Consider the following 20849-nt stretch of genomic DNA (forward strand, 5'->3'; position numbering starts at 1 on the left):
TTTAGCCAATACAGTCAGGATCTAAAATACGGACATTTAGTAAAATAATTGTTTGGTAACTGACAACTATGCAGTTTACTAAAAAGTTATAAGTAAGTACCGTCTTTATTTAGATATGTCTTCGATTTATTTTAGTTTTTCTTCTATAAAGGTCGTTAAAAAAGTATTCGTTCCGTCAAAAAGTTTTAAAATGTAATACCATATTATTAAGATTCTTCATATAAATTGTTTTTATAGCTATTTAAAAATATGAAAGATACGCATAAGCACATTTTATTTTGTAAGCATTTAAAATTTAAATTTTTTCAAACGTTGTCGAAATCACGACACTTTGACTGGTCATTATGTTACACTTAGTATAAATACCTATAATAAAATAATTATTAATATATATGTCACCGAAAAACAATAAACTATTATAATTTTCATGAAATTCATAAAAAAATAGGTAAGGCGTACAGTGGTTGAGGATCAATGTACAACATAAATACAATACGCCTGAATACTTAAGGTTTAATATCATTAGGTAGTTAATACTTAATAATATCAGTCATAATAATATACTCATATCATATTAAAAACAACAATAATGTAACTTATAATATTTACAATCGATAAATCATATTTTCTTAAGTACCTACCTATATCTATGTCTGTATAATGTTTAAACGTTATAACATTTTTTAATATGCTAAATAATTTAATAGCTATGAGCTATTTTTAAATAGAAACATATAAATATACAAATATATTTCAAACAGTTTCTTAGAATAAGGATTATAACTATAGATAGTACTATAGTAGTATAGTGGGTACTATATTGTTTGAGTAAATAAAATATTAGTTAGTAGTTACAGTGTATCTTGTTAACCTACATTTATAAAAAGTCCAAACAATAAAAGTTGTATGTATGTAATAACGTATGGATTATAATAATTAATATTATATATTGTCGATATTAGCATATTATAATTTAATTTATATTTTGATTTTGATTTTGGCGCATATATTTTGGTGGACGTATATAGTATTCTATATATTATACAGTATAATAAAAATATGATAAAAAAATGTTCATTCACAATGTAATGCAACCATAATTATTAGTTCAAGTAGGTATGTAATTAATGTAAATGTAAAAGTAGGATAATGATTTTTAAGACTATTCTAAATAATAAAAATAATAATAATTAAACATAATGACTTTTCCTTCACTTTTGATCTCGTTATTCTCGCTCATTTAACTTTTGAAACATGTATAGCAACCTACTCAGTACTCATGTACTTAAATCTTCTTAAATCGAATTCATTTTAAATAACAAAATACTGCTGATAGAAATAGGAAGAACAATATATACCAAATGTATTGACGCCGCAATAGATATAAACCATAGACAATAGACATATCTGATATCATATAATTGATTTATGAAAAAATATGTGATTATGATTATAGTCCAAAAATCACAGTAATGTGGTCCTTGAATTCTGCAACAATCCGGCCAATTAGATCTTTGCCTGCAGAGTTGACCTTGACCCGGGTGTTGTACCAGCAGAACGAGCACATTTTATTTAATAACCTTAGGGGCACAAGACGTATATAACGATTTTTGTTTGGTATTTTATTTGCACAGTCAGAGCATGCAGGCTGCTATAAATGGCGAGGCGGCTAGCTGCAGTATATTGTGTAGGTATACTTCCTATTGTGTACTTACATGCGTATAATATGGGTATTAAATATTTATATATGTGTAATGTGTACAGTGTACACTCTCCGTAGTCTACATCGTGACGTTATAATATGTTGTACTTAATACTATAGTCTATAATATATTAACATCATAGTAATTATAATATATATATACATATTTCTGATAAGTCATATGTACATATAAATAATAATAATAAACGTACTGCAGGGTCACCTTGCAGCTATATTATAATATACAAAACATTAAATTTGAGGATTTTTAAAATGTTTTATGAAATTCTCACCTCATATTATAGTCATAATATTCAATATAATATTATATTCTGTTAATAATTTATATTATTATTAAAATCTAAATGACAAATACATTATGCGTCCAAAAAACATCTGATGTAAATGGGTAAACGTTTAATATTAGTTAAGAGGGGGGATCAAAAATTATACTTTTGACCCACCGGGTATATATCTGGGGATTCAGTTACTCTCCCTGCGCCCCCCTCCCCCTGTACTCCAGCGCCACTGAGCATACCTACCTACCTATTACAACTATATAATATTTCAATATATATAGGTATATTATAATATAATGTATTAATTATATTACCTATTGAAGTTTATTAAATTGTTTACAGGTAATCTATAAAATAATACGTATCGCATTTAAAATGTATAGACGAGTGAAGTATAAATGGCATTGGGTATAGGTTCTTAGCCAAAGTTGCGGTTCACCGTCCATTAATCTAAGCTCACCCAAAGTTTAAACGATTGGGTATTTGTTAGACATCCAGCATCCAATAAAATTAATCGGAAAAGTTTAGAAAATAGTGTAATTCTCCTCCTGATTATGAAATCGAAAATAATGAAGAACCCAAAAACCACTATGATAAAAATTAGATTTATATTTGAAAAACATGGTGATTTGGTATAGTTTTAAATGAACGACCAGGTATAATAATATTACCACCTATAATACGAGCATAATATAAAGGTAATAGGTTTATAATAATATTATTATATGTATACTGTACAGTATTGACTATAATATAGTGATTCGCAGACCAAGCTTTTTAATTATACCGTAATTATAAAATATGTATAAAGCTGTTATGATAGAACTCGCGACGAGGCAGTGGCGGGTCCAGTGAGCGGCGGTGGCGGCCGTACAGTAAGTATGGTCGTATAGTAGCGGCAGCGGGCATCAGCCGCCGTACGCTGTCGCCGAACGGGACGCGCGCGCGCCGCCGCCGGCCAATTAGCGCCGCCAGAGGTCGGTCCCTGTGTGTCGGCGGTGGGTGGAAAAATCAATTGCGGTCGCATGCCAGGAGCACGAAAGAGAGAGAGGAGAAAGGCACCTAGTGGGATTGCGATCGGGACGGACGGAGAAGGAAGAACGAAGAGAGAAACGGGAAAGAAAACGGCGAAATAACCGCTCGCTCGAGTGGTAGGTACCTAGTATAATACGCGCGCGTTCGCTTTGCTGCAGTTTTATGTACGGCTCGGAGTCGGATCGGACTACGCGAGCAGGGTTACCGGGTCACCGTGACGATTAACATATAATATAAGTACGCGTCGTGTTAAATTGTTGGACGCGATGTAATTAAGATACCTAAAATATCACTGCGCGATATGTAGCTTTTCGTCTCGGTAAGTAGAATATTGCATGATATTATTATAACCGGCTGTATAGAACGCGTGTGAGACTTGAATATTTGACATACGCCGTCCGGGCTCCACGACCGTTTTGTATTTCGAATATTTTTTTTTACATAATATACGATTATGATATGATATTATACTTAACAACAATCAATATTGTATGTTATATTATAATAGTACTCGATCAATCGTATCTTGACCACACGCGTGATGAGAGCCGTCTGCTGTTTTCTCTTGTCTCATCGTCCCGAAAGTTCTGCAACGATATGATTTCGAAAGCAAACGTACGACGTCGTCTTATTGTTCCCCCGACCAGTTTGAAGGTAAGACTTCACAAATTAATTTAAATATACACGTGGTTTATAGAACACGTGACGATTTAAATAATATAAATAGGCGTATAATGTTACCGTATGGCGTATAATTATCGTGTCTGTACCTATAATCCATATCGTTTGAATTACAGCTATACAAAATCGACTGTACTTATATTAAGACATTAAGTGGTCTGCAGCTAGATACATGTTATTAATATTGTTGCCATATTATATACAATAATAGGGATGCAGCCTATGAATTTGCAGAAAATGTATTTATTTTTTAATGATTGTCGTGAGGCATAGAGTTTTTAATAGTAGGTTGTAGGTACCCAAATTTCAATTAAAATGTATATTGGAACATAATTTTACAATTTAGCATACTTGATGATACTTTAATAATAATAAAATACTTTAACTTATATTTTGCAGTTGTTACTAATTTGTTAACCTTCATGATAATCTTTTAATCACCATTTTATCATAGCATTTCAGTTAATCACAGTATTTTTTTATTATTTTTATATTTATGTGATGAACAAATTGTTACGATTAGATTAGATATGATAATGAAGACGTATTTTGATGTATTACGTTAAATTTGAAATTTGTTCATTTTTCATTGCGTAATGCAAAATATTGAATAAATAATTTTTTGAATCAATTTTGTTTGTCCTAAATGTCACATTATCAAATTTATAAAATGTTTAGTTACCTATATTAAGCGTTTTAATTACAAGTGGTGCAATATTTTTGACATATTTTTTGTAAGACAACTTTTTAAGTGTGAAATATAAAATATATTTTTTTACATTCTCATTGCATGTTTTGAAGTTTATAATGCATTATTTTTCACCACCCCATATTTATGTATCTTTACAAATTATTGATTTACATTTACTTATACTGTATTATAGTCACCTGTATAAGTACGTTCAGTACTACTACCCCACAGTAAATTATCAGGAAGACCTTATTCTTAGTTATAATATGTATTTAAGTTATCAATGTATTCCCCGAGGTATTCCCTATATTATAATACATACTCCGATAGTCGAGCAATTGGGGGGGGGGGTTTATAGGGGGGCATATCCCCCCTAGTTTTATTTAAGCCCCCGTAAGTTTTTAAATATATTCATTCTTAAATCCACCTACTAAAAAAATTATGCGGGTCTGTATTGATTTTATAAATTTAGCCCCCCAAATCAGTTGTCCAAATTGCGCCTATGTCTACCACATAATATTACTTACTAATTACTATATTTTTTGAAGTCCATCGTCTAGTGTTATTGCTAATAAACTGGTTCATTTTCAGTAGTAGTAAAATAACATACATTCATGAAGTCACTTATATAATAAGTTATAAGTATAAAATATGTAATTTAAAAATGTACTGTAATTATAGGTAGGTACCTATATTATTAATAAAAATATTGTAAATGAAAAAATTAAATAACTCTTAAAGATATTTCTGAATCACACGAGCATATATTATGTAGTTTATACCTCAAATTATATATTTATTGCTTTTAGGTAGGTACATTAATTTAGACTAAAAATAGTACCTAATAATCGACCTTAAATAAAACGTTTACACAGCCACTCAACTTATTAGTTAGGAATACTTCCTAACTAATAACGTGATTCTATAGAAAAACTTATAACCAAACCTATCACATCGGAATGATTGAATAAAAAATAATGCTCTCTGATATTTACAATTTAGGTAAAGTAAACAAGTATAGAAATTGAAATATCTATGAAGATAATTGATAAGTTCTAACCATTATAATAAATAATAATTAATAACTAATAGAATTTATTTTATAATATAGTTAAATATTGGTTAAATATTATTATAAAGTCAAATAATCTTAATAATCACAACAGCTGAGTAGTGCAGTACATCACTGACGATTTCACATCATTATATAATATATTTGCATGCGAAAATTGTTTTTGCATTTACCAAGTAAAAATTAAAGACCAAAAAAAAAAAATAATAAAAAAGAAAACCGTCTGTTTGGGACAAGGGAAATTTAAAACTGCAACTACATTCACTAATACATCATCACAAGGGTGAATAATTAATTGTCAAATTTAATTGACCAACGTTATACAAATATTGTTTTTAAAAGAACGCAGATAGGTAATTTAGGAATGGAGATAAAATGTTTTATGTGGGTACTACATAATATACATATACATTTGGACAGTCTCCAAATACAATTTTTAAGTGGTCGTGTAATAAATATTTACTTATACCATTATACCTATTGTTATTACCTTAAGTTTCAAAACTTAAACTTAATAACAAATCCATACATAATCGCAATTTTAACTTATAGTTATTAAAACATAAGATTTTTTCGTAATAGATTTAATAAAAAAAAAAATGGTTTTTTGGATTAGTTTTAAATATAACACTTTTGTCAGTATAAAAGGCTAGGGTAATATTATTCGTATTCCGACATATCGGGCGGGCAAATTACGTAATCCATATTTTTATCGACTTGTTGAATACTGTTTAATGCACTAATTAATTCAACGGACCGATTGTCGTTATTATCACTCAGATGCGTGGACCGTTCAGTAAATTGGGGCTTACAATCGAATCAGCTATACTGTCCTGTACGATTTGGCATAATATTACAAAACGCGCGAACCGAATGAATAAATTACATCGCCCGCAATGTTCGCTTGGGCATAACCTAACAGCCTAACCCAACTTAACCTAAGTGACGGCTTTATGATTTTTTAGATACTCGAGTGATGAAGGTTGAAAACAGTGATGTGCCCACAATATTCAACCCACGGAAGCCTAGACTTTCGCAAAGTAATGCCGTGCTGACGTCAGACCACAGGCCTTATGGTCCTTTCTCGCACGTGCTGTCCAGAAGTGAATCTCGTACGTGTCTGGTTGTGCCGCGTTGATCTAACAACGGATGGATTTGATGGCCGAGGCGTGCAGGGCGTATACATAATTAATATGTGAAGAATTGGATTAATCTTCAGTGGAGCGTAACCTTATCATTAATTGATTATTATTCGAGTGAAATTCAAAGAATAAAATTAATCGTGTACCTTCGATGTGTTAAATCGTTTTGAAAGGAGATGGCAAACATATTGTATAGAAAATAATAATATAACACTCATCTCCAGGATTGAACATTTCTGCACGCCTCGAACAAAATACATCTCGTTTCCCGAAATTTATCCTAATGTCGTGTGTGTGTGTGTTTATGACTTAAATTCTTGTCTCGTTTGGTATCGTTTTTCTAGTGTGTCAGCCCGAAGATGTGGAACAAGTGGAACAGTGCCAGCGGAGGCAGTTGGGCGTGTTCAAGAGGCTGAAGAACAAATGCTGTTCGAAACATGCGAGGAAGGTTTGTAAAGTGCGCGTATAGTTTATGTGCTATTCGTTAATTTTTTTTCAAATCCAGGCAGCATAAAAAATTATAGGTAGCTATGTAGGTACCTTAAAAAAGTCCATTTCTAGGCTTATTGAAAAAAGCTTACCCAAAACATACCAATTTTCTCTATAGGTTCTTAAGATATTGTATTGTGTATAATACGCGTGTACCTCTATGTCCACAGGTATACTACGGTTTGTGCGTCACTTTTTTCGTCACCGCGTCTTGGGTTGGTGCCACGCACGCTATCAAGTACCTATATATGTATCATCCGACCAAATATCCGGTGCTCACAGGCAGCGGGTTCAATTTTTCATCCATACACCAACAAACGGTATATATTATAAATAAATAAAAAAAATGTATCAAAATATTATCGATTTCACGAAATTGGCTAAACGTGTGCCTCGCACACACACACACATATTATATACATAGGTAGTATATAAACATTAGCCACATAGGTATACGCGCAGACGAGGTGTTTATGAGTCAGATTATGCTTGGACTGTATTGTTTGTATGCGAGGTCGGAATTATTGCTCGCTGACGGTAGAAGAATAAAACTCCAAAATTACCATTTTACACGCCATTATATTATATATTATAATGTATTTTAAACGGGCGCATTACACGAGCGGTCGAAAACGAGACTTTATAATATTTTTTAGCAGCGGCGTGCGTGCGCTGTTCAACACACTTTATCTGCAAGTATATCATTATTCATTAACATAATATATTGTATATAGGTACATATATTTTTTTATACAAATGATTAATACGGATTTTATACAATTCTTTTTCTAAAACGAAATATTTAAAACATATAGGTATTATTATACTTTCGGTTATTTTTATAAATATACATCATTAAAAAAAACCCTTCGTGGAAATCGCATCTCTTTTTATTCGATAATACCCACTATTATGTTATTGATGATTAATTGTTCTTTCTGCCAGAGAATTTTAAATGAAAGAGAATAAGGATTAAGTGTATAAAATATTATGTATATTAATTCTAAATCAAAAAATCGGGAGCCCTTCCCCTCAAAGTGGTATAATACCATAAAACGTTTAGTATATCTTTGGATAGGTTGGATGGGATGGTGTACAGTGTACACGAATAGCCACCTAAATCTAGGTAGGTGAAATTCTTTTACTCAAAATTCCTGCAAAAAAATCAATTCAAGAACATAATATAGTCTATAGCATAGACTCTGTACTATTTATTATAACATCCTATTATGAAAAAAGGTATACATCGAGCTCACAGGTTACTGTTCATTATTAACCATAAGTTATAAATCAGATTAATATTCGTGTGTATTCCACATTAAAATAAATAATTTATTACAAAAATTGACTTTTGATCATTATTAGGCCCTTCTTATCAAAATAAATTTGCGGGCTTTTTTTTACATTTTTGGATGCACGCACTATTTTGGCAGCATATGGAGGTAATTCGAGTGTGCTCGGGAGATGAGTGTGGCTTGATGCGAACGGGTGGTCTGTTGCCTAGATCAAAATTGACTAGTTACCTGCAAAAGCATCGATGGCCTCATTCGGTCACACGGATATACGCACACATACTAGAAATTCGCTGGGCTAAACCGGTGTGAAAAATAATGCACCGGGATGTTTGGACCATAATATCATTTACAATATTTACATGGTTCATAATGCCGGTGCGGGATAATGTGGGATAATTTTGAACCGGTCTAGCTTAGCGAATTTCTAGATACGCGCGTCTATGTCATTACACATTATTAGAATAATTATTATAGTTTTAATTAGGTATAAAATATATACGCATTATATAATATCATGTCGTTTTACCGGGCGAACTTACAGCTGATGACGTACAACGCACCGTTCTTCACCACGTGGTTTTGCACGAACTGGACCGTGCTGTTCTTCCCGCTGTACTTCTTCTGTCAGCTGGGCAGCCCCAACTACCAGACACCCACCGACATACTGGGAGAGAGCGTCCGGAATTTCCGGGACCGCGGGTTCACCGCCGCACACTTCCTGACGCGGTGCTGCATGTTCTGCATGTTGTGGGTGTTCACCAACTACCTGTACATACATGCGCTCAGCATACTCGTAGCCACCGACGCCCTGGCATTGTTCGCCATCAACGTGTGCTGCGTGTACCTGCTGTCTTGGGTCATACTCCACGATCAGTTCGTCGGCGTCCGGGTGAGTGTGTCGGGGCTCCTCTCCCGACCCCCCCCCCCTCACCGCCACTATCATCGCAAACCGAAAGCCGTCAAGCCACGTGGGTCTGTGGTGATGGGCTTCGGCGGCGGTGGCGGGGTGGGAGGCAATGGGAGATGTTCTCGCAGGGATTGTGATAGGTACGACTGTTGGCATTGCTTTCAAAGCGGTGTATTTAAGGGGGTGTAGAGACTAGAGACGACAGCGGCAGGGACAACTGTAAAAAGATAAATAAAGAGGGAAATATTATAAGTTCTTATATATCCATGGAGAGACGTGACAAGTAAAAACCACTCATGCGCGAACTCCTGCACGGGATTAAAAATATGTTGAGTCTTCCATACGGCAATATTTTACAAAATGTTTATTAACAACGAGTTGTCCCAGACTATTGTCATTCTGCAGGAATGAATATGGTAACATATTATTTTAATAATTTTATGAAAAGAGATAGCTGGTAAAAGCAATTAACAACACAAACAAAAACAAACACATTTTAAACACACGGCACACCAACTATACTCTATAGGTATACATAATTATTTAGTTATCGATCCTAATAAGTCTGATTCAAGTTAGTATGGAATATTTTTGGATATAAAAGTTTAATATTCTTACTTTAATTATAATAGTATGTATAATATGTATTTAATTTTTTTTACTCCTAAGAACTCACATATTCAACTCGTTTTTATTCCGTATATTGGACTTACATAGTTGATTGTTTACCTATTGTGTCTCATATGGGAACTCAGACTTACCAAAAGATAAATTTGTAAATTCTTTATTATACGTTATACCTATAATGTAATTATGAGGTATGTCTGTTTGTTAGCCATGGGCCAAGACGAACTCTCAAATACGCCACTGTTTTTAGGTTTGTGTATTTTATAAAAAATTATAATATATTCTCAGTGCTCAGATTGGCCGAGGAGCGTAGGGGGCTACCCTTAATTTATCATTTTGTAAAGTTGTACCAAATTTATTTTTCAATAAGATATTAAAATTCAATTTAATGGTTTTTTTTATGATAATCGATAACGCTGTCAAAAGCACGGACCTAACCTAAACTAATCATTGTAAGGAACGATAATTTTTTTCAAGTCTCGGAGTTTCCTTTCATTTATTTCATCTATTCGAGCACTGAATACAGTATAATGTACTATATTGTATATACTAGATATTATATTATAAAAACATTATACCTAATACTATATACGAAACAACGTATGACATGTTTATAATATTCTACAAAATAAATGTTTGGACTCCATATCTTACATGTTTTCGATAATTTTATGGGGTGATGGTGGTTATCTACTCATAGGCAATAGCTCAACCAGTGGTGGAGTGTTTGGGGGTTGTGACCCGCTCCTTTCGCAAAAAAATACTTAGTTGCGCCACTGCCCAATGGCATAAATAGGTAATTGAATCAATGATAGGTTTACGCATTATAATATAACGGAAAACTCATCATTTGGGATAATCAACTTCTTAGTCATTATCAGCGAAACGGACTTTTGGCCGCTATATTAATATTATTAAGTCCATGTCAAGATGATAAACGATAAAAATTTAATTTTGTCGATTTATCATAATTGATTGAACAATATTAATTTTATTATTGTTATTATTTCAAGTAGCTATAATATGTATGTCGTAGATCATAATTTATACCATTTATATACTATATAGTGTATATTTTACACTATACATTGACATAATATATACTGTATATTCTATGTATAATATAAACATGTTGTTATACAATTTTTTTTAGTAATGCGTGCACTCATCCGCATGATTTAGATAAAATAGATTAAAAATGTTCATGGATTAGGGAAGGGGGAATTTCTCCCTGTACTCCAACTTATTTGCACCTATGGACTTACCCTGTACCTACGCTCTAAATTGTACAGTGTATACCTAATAGTATACGTCCATGTTTACAAATATAATCGTCTACCTACTATAATAAAAAATATATATCATTATGCATGCGATCAACTGCGATGACGTAGATATTATATTATTATAGTGCTTTTATTGATTGGAACGCTATATTAAAATATGTAGTGTTTAAAAAGTTCGGGGATTTTAGTAAATCGTATTAAGTGACGCACGTTGCGGGACCACGTCGATGTCATGCGACCCGTCCCGTTTTCAGTAATGATCGTTTGCAGATCGTGGCTGTCATCCTGTGCAGCACAGGGGTGGCTTTACTAGCCTACATGGACGCCGGCATTACGAACAAAAAGAAGACCATGACCGGGGTTCTGTTAGCGGCTTTAGCTGCTGCCGGGTCGGCAGTATATAAAGTGAGTACCTCTGGCAGGTACACTGCTATTAAAATTAACAACATAATATTTGTACGTATATTCAGTCGATATAGTTCTATACATAACACTATACCTAATATACGTCTTGTGAAAAACTTTAAAGTTTAATATAGAGTCATAAATCATAATCATCACATTCACACTAAATACCTACAGAATCCCTATCGTACCTTCTAAATATATAAATACCTACTACCTATTTTACCTAATATAATTAGGTGTATCTTTATTTAAATCGTTTATACAACTGTGTTGTGTCTTACACAAATTATTTTATATTCGCATTAATATATATATACGAATTATAATTATACAGATATAAAAATACATAATATATATACATATATTTTATACAGATATAAAAAAAAATTAAAATCTATAAACAAGTTGCAATTTTATAATATAATATAATTTATTAGGTAGTTGCATGAGTGATAAATACATTATATTTGTCTTCGTTAGTAGTTAATACTATTTGATTAAATTTTATAAAAGGCAGCTTCATGGATTTCTATTATGAAACTAGAAATCGGCCAATATTGTAAAATACCTAATGGCAAATTATTTATGCACAATTATTAAGAATGATATAATACTTAACACCTTTAGATAATTAACGACAAAACAATGACAACACCAATATTCGAAAAACTGCGTATAATAAATATTATTATTTTTATTTTAAAAATGTTGATCTATAATTAATATTTAATTTTAATTTTTAGGCTGAATAAATAAACATATAGGGCAGTAGGCAATTTACCTTTTTGCTTCCTGCTTAATCCGGCCCTGGCACAGATATCTAAATTCTATACGGATATTAATTATATTATATGCATTATAGTATATATATATTTGAAAATGTTATATATAAATATATTTTAACTATTTGACGAACAATATTAATAGATATTAAGACTAAGGTTATAATTATTTGTTGAATAAACGCTATTGTGAAGGAAACATCATTGTAATTTAAGCAATATTATGTTAACTGATGAGCAAACGCTCAAAAATAATGTCGAGAAGATGAAAATAATTGAGAAACTAGAAGCATTGAGTATATATTATACAATATAATATACTCAATGCTAGAAGTTAGTATATTTGTGATTGAAATATTGTATTGTACATTACAGGTCATGTTCAAAAAAATGATCGGCGATGCTACTTACGGTCAAGTGTCGCTATTTTTTTCACTCATAGGTCTTTTGAACGCCGCACTTCTCTGGCCAGTGTGTTTAGTTTTGTACTTTTCCGAAGTCGAAATACTTCATTGGGACCGCTTGCCTTGGATGATACTATTATCGGCCAGCACGCTGTCATTGGGTACAAAACAAATATCTGTATCTGCGCCACACTGTCTTATTATTTTATATACATTACCATTTTCAGTCGCGAACTTACTGGGAAATTTGAGCGTTGCGTTCACTTACGACATATTCATTACGTTCGGACTAATCACCGCTGTTCCCGTGTCTGCAGGTAAATTTTTCCATTGGACTAAATCACGAAATACTTATACTATGTTTGTACGAGTAATTACACCAAGTTTGACGTGTTTCGTGTTTATGAAACATAAATTGTGTATTAAAAATACATTTTATTATACACACGAAATACAATATATAGTTGACGCGATTTACTTATAATATAGTATATACTATATTATAAGTTTATCGAAATTAATTTCAGCAAAAAATATATAAGTACCCTTTTTTTGTTCACACGGCCTTTTGTACTTGGCCTATTTTACTGTTTCAGCCATTGACATAACCATACACGATGTACAGTTTTATGGTATGAAACTTGCTGGCATCATACTTATATCGATCGGTTTCTTATTGGTCATGTTTCCTAACAACTGGCCAGAATACATTTTTCGATTGCTCAGGTAAATTGCACATAAATATAAGATTCAATGCGAGCGGTTTAGGCATTTCTTACTACAGCGCTGGCAAACAAATCGGACGAAACACTCACCTATTATGTTTTTAACAATTATTTTCAGGAATATAATACTACTGAGTCATAGCGCTAGGTGAGTGTAGCGTGAACCAAAAAAAAAAGCATGAATTTTTTTGTGGAAATTGTTGAAAGAGTGGACCAATATATACATAATATAATATATAATAATATAATATTAATAATAATAATAATCTAATAATAAGATGAATTGTAGCTTGGGGAAGGCCTTGTGATAGATGCTGCAGTAGTAGGATTAAAAAAAAAAGAAAAGAAGTGGTTGGCTAACAGCGTAAAAAATAGACGATATTACGTATATTATTATATGTATACTTGGCCGACCTTTATTTGATTATACGCCTAAATTATAATGCAGAGGTCGGCGCGTGTTTCGTGTGCGTATGCGTGTGCGTGTGTGATACGTTAATAACGACAACAATAATTTATTTATTTATTATGATAACACAATAACTAATGTAGTGAAATATATTATGTAGTAAAAACAATTTACATCAATAGATGTGGAATGACGTTAATATTAATAATAATATTTAATAATAATAATAATAATAATATATAATCACGAGATCGCTTCTATCCTGTTACGCGCAACCTCTTCTTTTTGTATACCCCGTGTGGGCGTTATATACATATATATTATATTATATACACTTTGCATGGCGATTTAGAACGGTAATTGCATGCGGTTTTTGGTGATGTAAAAAATAAATGTAAAAAAAATAAAATATATACCAAAGATTGTTTAGATCACTGGTGCGAGTGCAAAAGATCGATTGAAAATGTAATTAGAACCCTTTCGATTGCGCCGCCGGGAGTGTAACGTGTATGTACGTTCTGTCTGTTGTTGTACCCGCAGGTGGAGCCGGAAGAACCGGGGACTACCACCCAACCCACCCAAAGTGGAAATCGACTACCGGACCGGGTACATCAGGTCGCATTTGCGATCTCCGTCTGGTCGGGTCAGGTGACCGACTACTGCCATTGCCGCTCACGCACCGCGGACGTGGACATCGTTATTCGTCGTGATCGATAAATCGACCGGCAAACCTTGTAATAATAATAATAATAATGATAATAATTGTCATAAAATTGTCGTCGACGTATGTGACTGCAGCAACAGTATTGCGAATGTTCCGATTTCATTTCTTAGCCGTTTTACTTCTATATACATGTAAATAATATTCCTTAGAGGCCGTGCTTGAATTAATAGGGGGAGGGGGGGGGGGGAGAAAGGCGAACTGCCTCGAGAATTTTTGGAATCAGAGAAATTATAAATTTATATTATTTCATAACCTAGGCTCTGAGGCCCTCTGGACCTTGAAGGCGTGGCTATATGGGAACCAAAAAAGTGTACCAGGAAATTACTTTTTCGTGAATTGGGTGCTTTATTGTACTAACTACTAACACTTGATTTGATTGTATAATCAATAACTAATAAAAGCATGTATAATATAAGATAGTGTGTTTGGTTATTATAATATTGTAACTAATGTCTTTGGCGTTTAAGTAGGTAGGTACCTATAATTTTTCTTGGAACTCCCAAATTTAGACTTGACACGCAACAAAAATATGCGTCCCCCTTCAATTTTATTATTTTTCCAATTTAAGCACACCTTAGAGGCATATAACGTTAACACATATCCGAGCATAATATTACTAGCCTGCTAGTAATATTATACATTTATAATATTACATGTTGTTCGTTGACATTTTTGTAAAATACGTTCGTGTTTCGAGTATACTGTATAATATGTAATATATTATTATGTACAATTGTTATTATTATCATTATTATTAGGTATGTAGATAATGTTTGTCAAACGAAAACAGAATTGAACATAAATTTACACATTTTTCTTGTTTCTTGTTTAATATTTTTAAAAAAAAAAACGTAATCAACTCGCCTATTCGTATTATATAGGTACATATTATTGACATAAAATTACGTTAATCACTCGAATTTTAATTTGTAATGTATTTCAAAATGTATACTTATCCCTCGATGGCGTGAATTTATAACAGATTGCAGGAAACATCTTGTGGATTATAAAGACGACAATATATCCGTCCACGAGCAATATGATATGTGTTTTTACTGCTAATAATACCTTGTCCTTCACAGTTCACTCTTAATATATATAATAACTCCATACAGCATTAAGGCTATATAATAATAGTTTTATACCTACTGTCCTACTCCTGAACGATACAACAAAATATAAAACATGATATCCTACATTTTACGCGATTATTTGTTGAAGGTCTATAATCGTTGTTTCGAAAATGAAAACCATAAGACGTATAATTGTATAAACAATACAAAACGATTGAATAATAATAAAAAAAAAATGACAAATGTAACATAACTTTTAGATTACTCGTTTTGTATAGGCGTATTGGTAGATATAAGTAGGTACTTATAGTAGTAAGTGAATTGAGAAATTCTGTTCACCTAATTAAGAACTTCGTTAGCTTAAAAAGCTCGAAATGCCTACTGTTAGATACTTGTCTTATAAGTTATAACAGTTATAACTTTATAAGTATTAAAATAATCTGTAAGCTATGTGTCTATGTCTATGATCAATAAGTAAACATAACGACTAAGGATCTAACAACTAAAAAAAAAAATAATAAAAAATGAGTTAATTATGCCATTTTTGTTGTTCGTTCTCATTTTCAAAACAATAAATTATAATTCAAAAACTCAATAAAAATTAGTTAAATGATTGACCACTAGAAAGCTCTTACATCGGTTTAGAATAACATAATATACAGGTCCATTTCAATGGCCCCCCCACTTTCGAAATTTGAACTTCTGACCACGCCAAACGTTTGTGCATCGTTTGTGCAGAAATGTGCACCAGGTCCCGACGTTTGTGCACAAAAACTGAAAGCTCTATCCCTAAAACAAAATGGGGGGGCCATTGAAACGGTAGCCCCCCCCACATTGAATATTTGGATTTTTGATTGTGCCAAACGTTTGTGCATCGTTTGTGCAGAAATGTGCACCAGGTCCCGACGTTTGTGCACAAAAACTCCCAGCGCTATCCAAAAAACAAAGTGAGGGGTATTAACACGAGGGTCCCCCTTTTTTGAAATTTTAAATATTTGTCATATTAATAAATGTTGTTTACGTACCTAATAGGTTTAATAGAATTTTACAATTGCCATGTAAACGTCTAGAAATAGTAGGGCAGTAGGTTCATAATATATTATATTTAAATATTGTATTATAATAATATGAATAATATAATAATATTATGTTTTAAATATTCCTAGGTTATTTAAAAATTAAATACCAGCGTTTCTAAAATACAAATACAAAAATCTTAATTTAAAATATCTAAAAACATAACTACCGCTTATAAATTATAACCACAGGTTAGCAATACTAACTTAAAAATAAAAAGTTATAAATTAATATAATAATTGCTTAAGTCGTATACAACCGAACGCAACTTAACCTAATAACTATTAGTTGTTACCTACATCTTATCATACGTATTTTGGTTATAACATTTAATTTTACACTTTTAATTTAATTCTGAATTGAAAATGTATCCCTCATACAGTTTTTTACTGTTAATTTTACTATAAATAAACAATATCCAACAACAAAAATCAAATTAAGCCTAAAGCAGTTGTAATTTCCATACTTTTATATTATAATTATTATGTTATTAAAAACTGTAATTTTTATGCTCTATTATTTTAAAGTTTTAAACAGTTATTTTTTTCTTTTTACCTTCTTAAAAAGGTTGCCGACCACTGCACTATACTATATTAATAACTATCAGGCACATCATTAGAAGTTTTTTTCAGGGTGTTCTGAGTAGTTCAGATACATTTTGTACACGAAAAATGCCACAACAGACTGTTTTTTTCATAAGCTACAGTGATTACTTAGATAAATAATTTAATTTATTTTAACACAATATAGGTAGAGTAGCACTGCACGTACTATGATTTTAAATTTATATTCTAAGTTATAAATGGATATTATATAATATGAACTTTTGATTAATTAACAATGTTTAAATAATACTAGCTATATGGCTATATAATGTTTTTTTCATATAAATAAGGAAATATTTTAACACAGACGTTTAACGACTACATTAACAATGAAGTACAATTTTGACAATTTTATTTTAAATATTACTACTGTTAATGTAAATTAAATAAGTAATAACAATGGTTATGATTTATTAACATAATTTCAAATTAACTCTGTGAATACCTAATTTATCCAAAAGGTATTATTTGTTGACTATAATAAACAAAACATCAAAATAATAAATATAAGTCTTGTAAATATATTATAACTAATAAGTGTAACATAAGTCGTAAATGTATCCATATATAATACACTATATATTATATTCTGTATTCTGGAACACAGTTGTTAAATTATTATTTAAATCTATAATCTATTAGAATGTTAGTTTAACAATTAATATAATACTTACTAGAAAAAATACTTTTTAAGAGTATTCAAATACAGATACCTGTTTTGAAAAGTATGTAAAATACGCGTATTCAAGTGATTAAAAAGTATTTGAATACTTTTGCTCAAGTAGGTACTTAATGAGAATTTATCATAGCTGATCTGAGTTCCAAAAATTGAACTTGAGATTTATAGTTTTTTTAAAAATACTTGAAATCATAACTTCATCAATAATACTCTTATCGACTTGAAGTCTTTAAGATACAACGCAGTCAAGTCTTTTAAATTGTTTGATATGCTTTTCAAATTCGTATTATATCGAAAACGTAAATCATTCAATATTGGTCGTATCGACTTAAAGTCTTCAAAATTCAACGCAGCCAAGCCTTGAAATTAAATTTATATTCTCAAAAAAGTATCGACATTAAGATTGACAAACAAAAATTTCCCACCAAATTAATTTTTGAATAATTTAAATTTTGAACACATTTTTGAATTTATCATGTATTAAAAAACTAAAAAACCCAACCAACTGTACCAACATTCCCTACTAATTATACGAATGGCGATACCAATATAAAAATTAATTTATGTAGGTATTCTATGAAAAATATCTATTTCCATATTCAAATATTATTGAATAATTCAAAAAAACTTCAAAATCAATATTTAATATTCAATATTCATAAAGGCAACTACCTTATAGGAAACCGAAAAAAAATATTAAATACATATAACTGTAGGAATAAACATTACAAAGTACAAACTAAAATGCCCAGAATCTTAAACAAAAAAATCCATTTAAAATATTTAGTTCATTAAAGAATGCTTATTCATAGGGCACCAAGTTATCAATTTTGGAAATTTTCTACTGTACAAGACACCCTTTTTTTTGGTCATTTTTTGGGGGAACTTTTGACTAAATTTAACTGTAGGAATACACATTACAAAGTACAAACTAAAATGCCCAGAATCTTTAACAAAAAAAACCATTTAATATATTTAGTTTATTAAAGATAAGGATTATCCAAGGGTACCCGATTGTCAAAGTTTAAAAAATTTGGCTAGAGGTAAAATCATAAAAAAAAAATTGAAGGAGGATGTTGCCACCCGCAAGCAAATGCATTTTAGGAAACCAAAAAAAATTTTGAAAAAATTTAACTGTAGGAATAAACATTAGAAAGTACAAACTAAAATGCACAGAATCTTAAACAGAAAAACTATTCAAAATATTTAGTTCATTAAACAAGGATTATTCATAGGGCACCAAGTTATCAATTTTCAAGTCAATACAAAATTTTCGACTAGAGTTATATAACTAAAAAGAAAAAATCGTAGGAAGATGTTGGAGCCTGTAGGCAAATGCATATTAAAAAAGAAAAAAATTTAAATAAATTATATTGTGGGAATTCACATTACAAAGTACAAACTTAAAAGCCCAGAATCTTAAACAGAAAAAACTATTCAAAATATTTAGTTCATTAAAGAATGATTATTCATAGGGCACCAAGTTATCAATTTTCAAGTAAATACAAAATATTCAACTAGACTTACAATACTAAAAAAAAAAATTGAAGGAGGGTGTTGGCGCCCGCAGGCAAATGCATTTTAGGAAACCAAAAAAAAATGTTGAATAAATTTAACTGTAGGAATACACATTACAATGTACAAACTAAAATGCCCAGAATCTTAAACAAAAAAAACCATTTAATATATTTAGTTTATTAAAGATAAGGATTATCCAAGGGTACCCGATTGTCAAAGTTTAAAAAATTTGGCTAGAGGTAAAATCATAAAAAAAAAAATTGAAGGAGGGTGTTTGCGCCTGAAGGCAAATGCATTTGAGGAAACCAAAAAAAAATGTTGAATAAATTTAACTGTAGGAATACACATTACAAAGTACAAACTAAAATGCCCAGAATCTTTAACAAAAAAAACCATTTAATATATTTAGTTTATTAAAGATAAGGATTATCCAAGAGTACCCGATTGTCAAAGTTTAAAAAATTTGGTTAGAGGTAAAATCATAAAAAAAAAAATTGAACGAGGGTGTTTGCGCCCGAAGGCAAATGCATTTGAGGAAACCAAAAAAAAATTTTGAATAAATTAATTGTAGGAAAACACATTACAAAGTACAAACTAAAATTCCAAGAATCTTAAACAGAAAAAACTATTCAAAATATTTAGTTCATTAAAGAATGATTATTCATAGGGTTCCAAGTTATCAATTTTCAAGTAAATACAAAATATTCAACTAGACTTACAATACTAAAAAAAAAAATTGAAGGAGGGTGTTGGCGCCCGCAGGCAAATGCATTTTAGGAAACCAAAAAAAAATGTTGAATAAATTTAACTGTAGGAATACACATTACAAAGTACAAACTAAAATGCCCAGAATCTTTAACAAAAAAAACCATTTAATATATTTAGTTTATTAAAGATAAGGATTATCCAAGAGTACCCGATTGTCAAAGTTTAAAAAATTTGGCTAGAGGTAAAATCATAAAAAAAAAAATTGAAGGAGGGTGTTTGCGCCCGAAGGCAAATGCATTTGAGGAAACCAAAAAAAAATTTTGAATAAATTAATTGTAGGAAAACACATTACAAAGTACAAACTAAAATTCCAAGAATCTTAAACAGAAAAAACTATTCAAAATATTTAGTTCATTAAAGAATGATTATTCATAGGGCACCAAGTTATCAATTTTCAAGTAAATACAAAATATTCAACTAGACTTACAATACTAAAAAAAAAAATTGAAGG

General features: G+C 31.0%; 1 protein-coding gene across 3 annotated transcripts; it reads left to right on the plus strand.

The window, feature by feature from the left end:
* The first annotated feature begins 3010 nt into the window (after positions 1-3010).
* Positions 3011-15718, plus strand: LOC132948401 (solute carrier family 35 member F3). Of its 3 annotated transcripts, none has more exons than XM_061018840.1 (12): positions 3011-3152; positions 3545-3690; positions 6446-6592; positions 6967-7070; positions 7282-7431; positions 8948-9295; positions 11497-11631; positions 12792-12981; positions 13048-13137; positions 13417-13546; positions 13664-13693; positions 14495-15718. In XM_061018840.1, the coding sequence occupies exons 3-12, from the start codon at positions 6457-6459 to the stop codon at positions 14604-14606; spliced, it is 1425 nt and encodes a 474-aa protein (XP_060874823.1). In that variant the 5' UTR covers positions 3011-3152; positions 3545-3690; positions 6446-6456; the 3' UTR covers positions 14607-15718. The 3 variants fall into 3 exon arrangements, with proteins under 3 accessions (XP_060874823.1, XP_060874822.1, XP_060874824.1); XM_061018839.1 differs by lacking the exon at positions 3011-3152 and adding an exon at positions 3162-3355; XM_061018841.1 differs by lacking the exons at positions 3011-3152; positions 13664-13693; positions 14495-15718 and adding an exon at positions 3162-3355 and having other exon boundaries at positions 13417-13550.
* The last annotated feature ends 5131 nt before the right edge of the window (positions 15719-20849 follow it).

The sequence above is a fragment of the Metopolophium dirhodum genome, chromosome 7, assembly GCF_019925205.1.
Source record: "Metopolophium dirhodum isolate CAU chromosome 7, ASM1992520v1, whole genome shotgun sequence".
NCBI lineage: Eukaryota > Metazoa > Arthropoda > Insecta > Hemiptera > Aphididae > Metopolophium > Metopolophium dirhodum.

Coding starts and splice junctions, on each gene's coding strand:
- LOC132948401 (XM_061018840.1), top strand. CDS start 6,457: ATGAAGGTTGAAAACAGTGATGTGCCCACAATATTCAACCCACGGAAG. Junction 7,432..8,947: donor CATCCATACACCAACAAACG/GTATATATTATA, acceptor GCGAACTTACAG/CTGATGACGTACAACGCACC. Junction 9,296..11,496: donor ATCAGTTCGTCGGCGTCCGG/GTGAGTGTGTCG, acceptor GATCGTTTGCAG/ATCGTGGCTGTCATCCTGTG.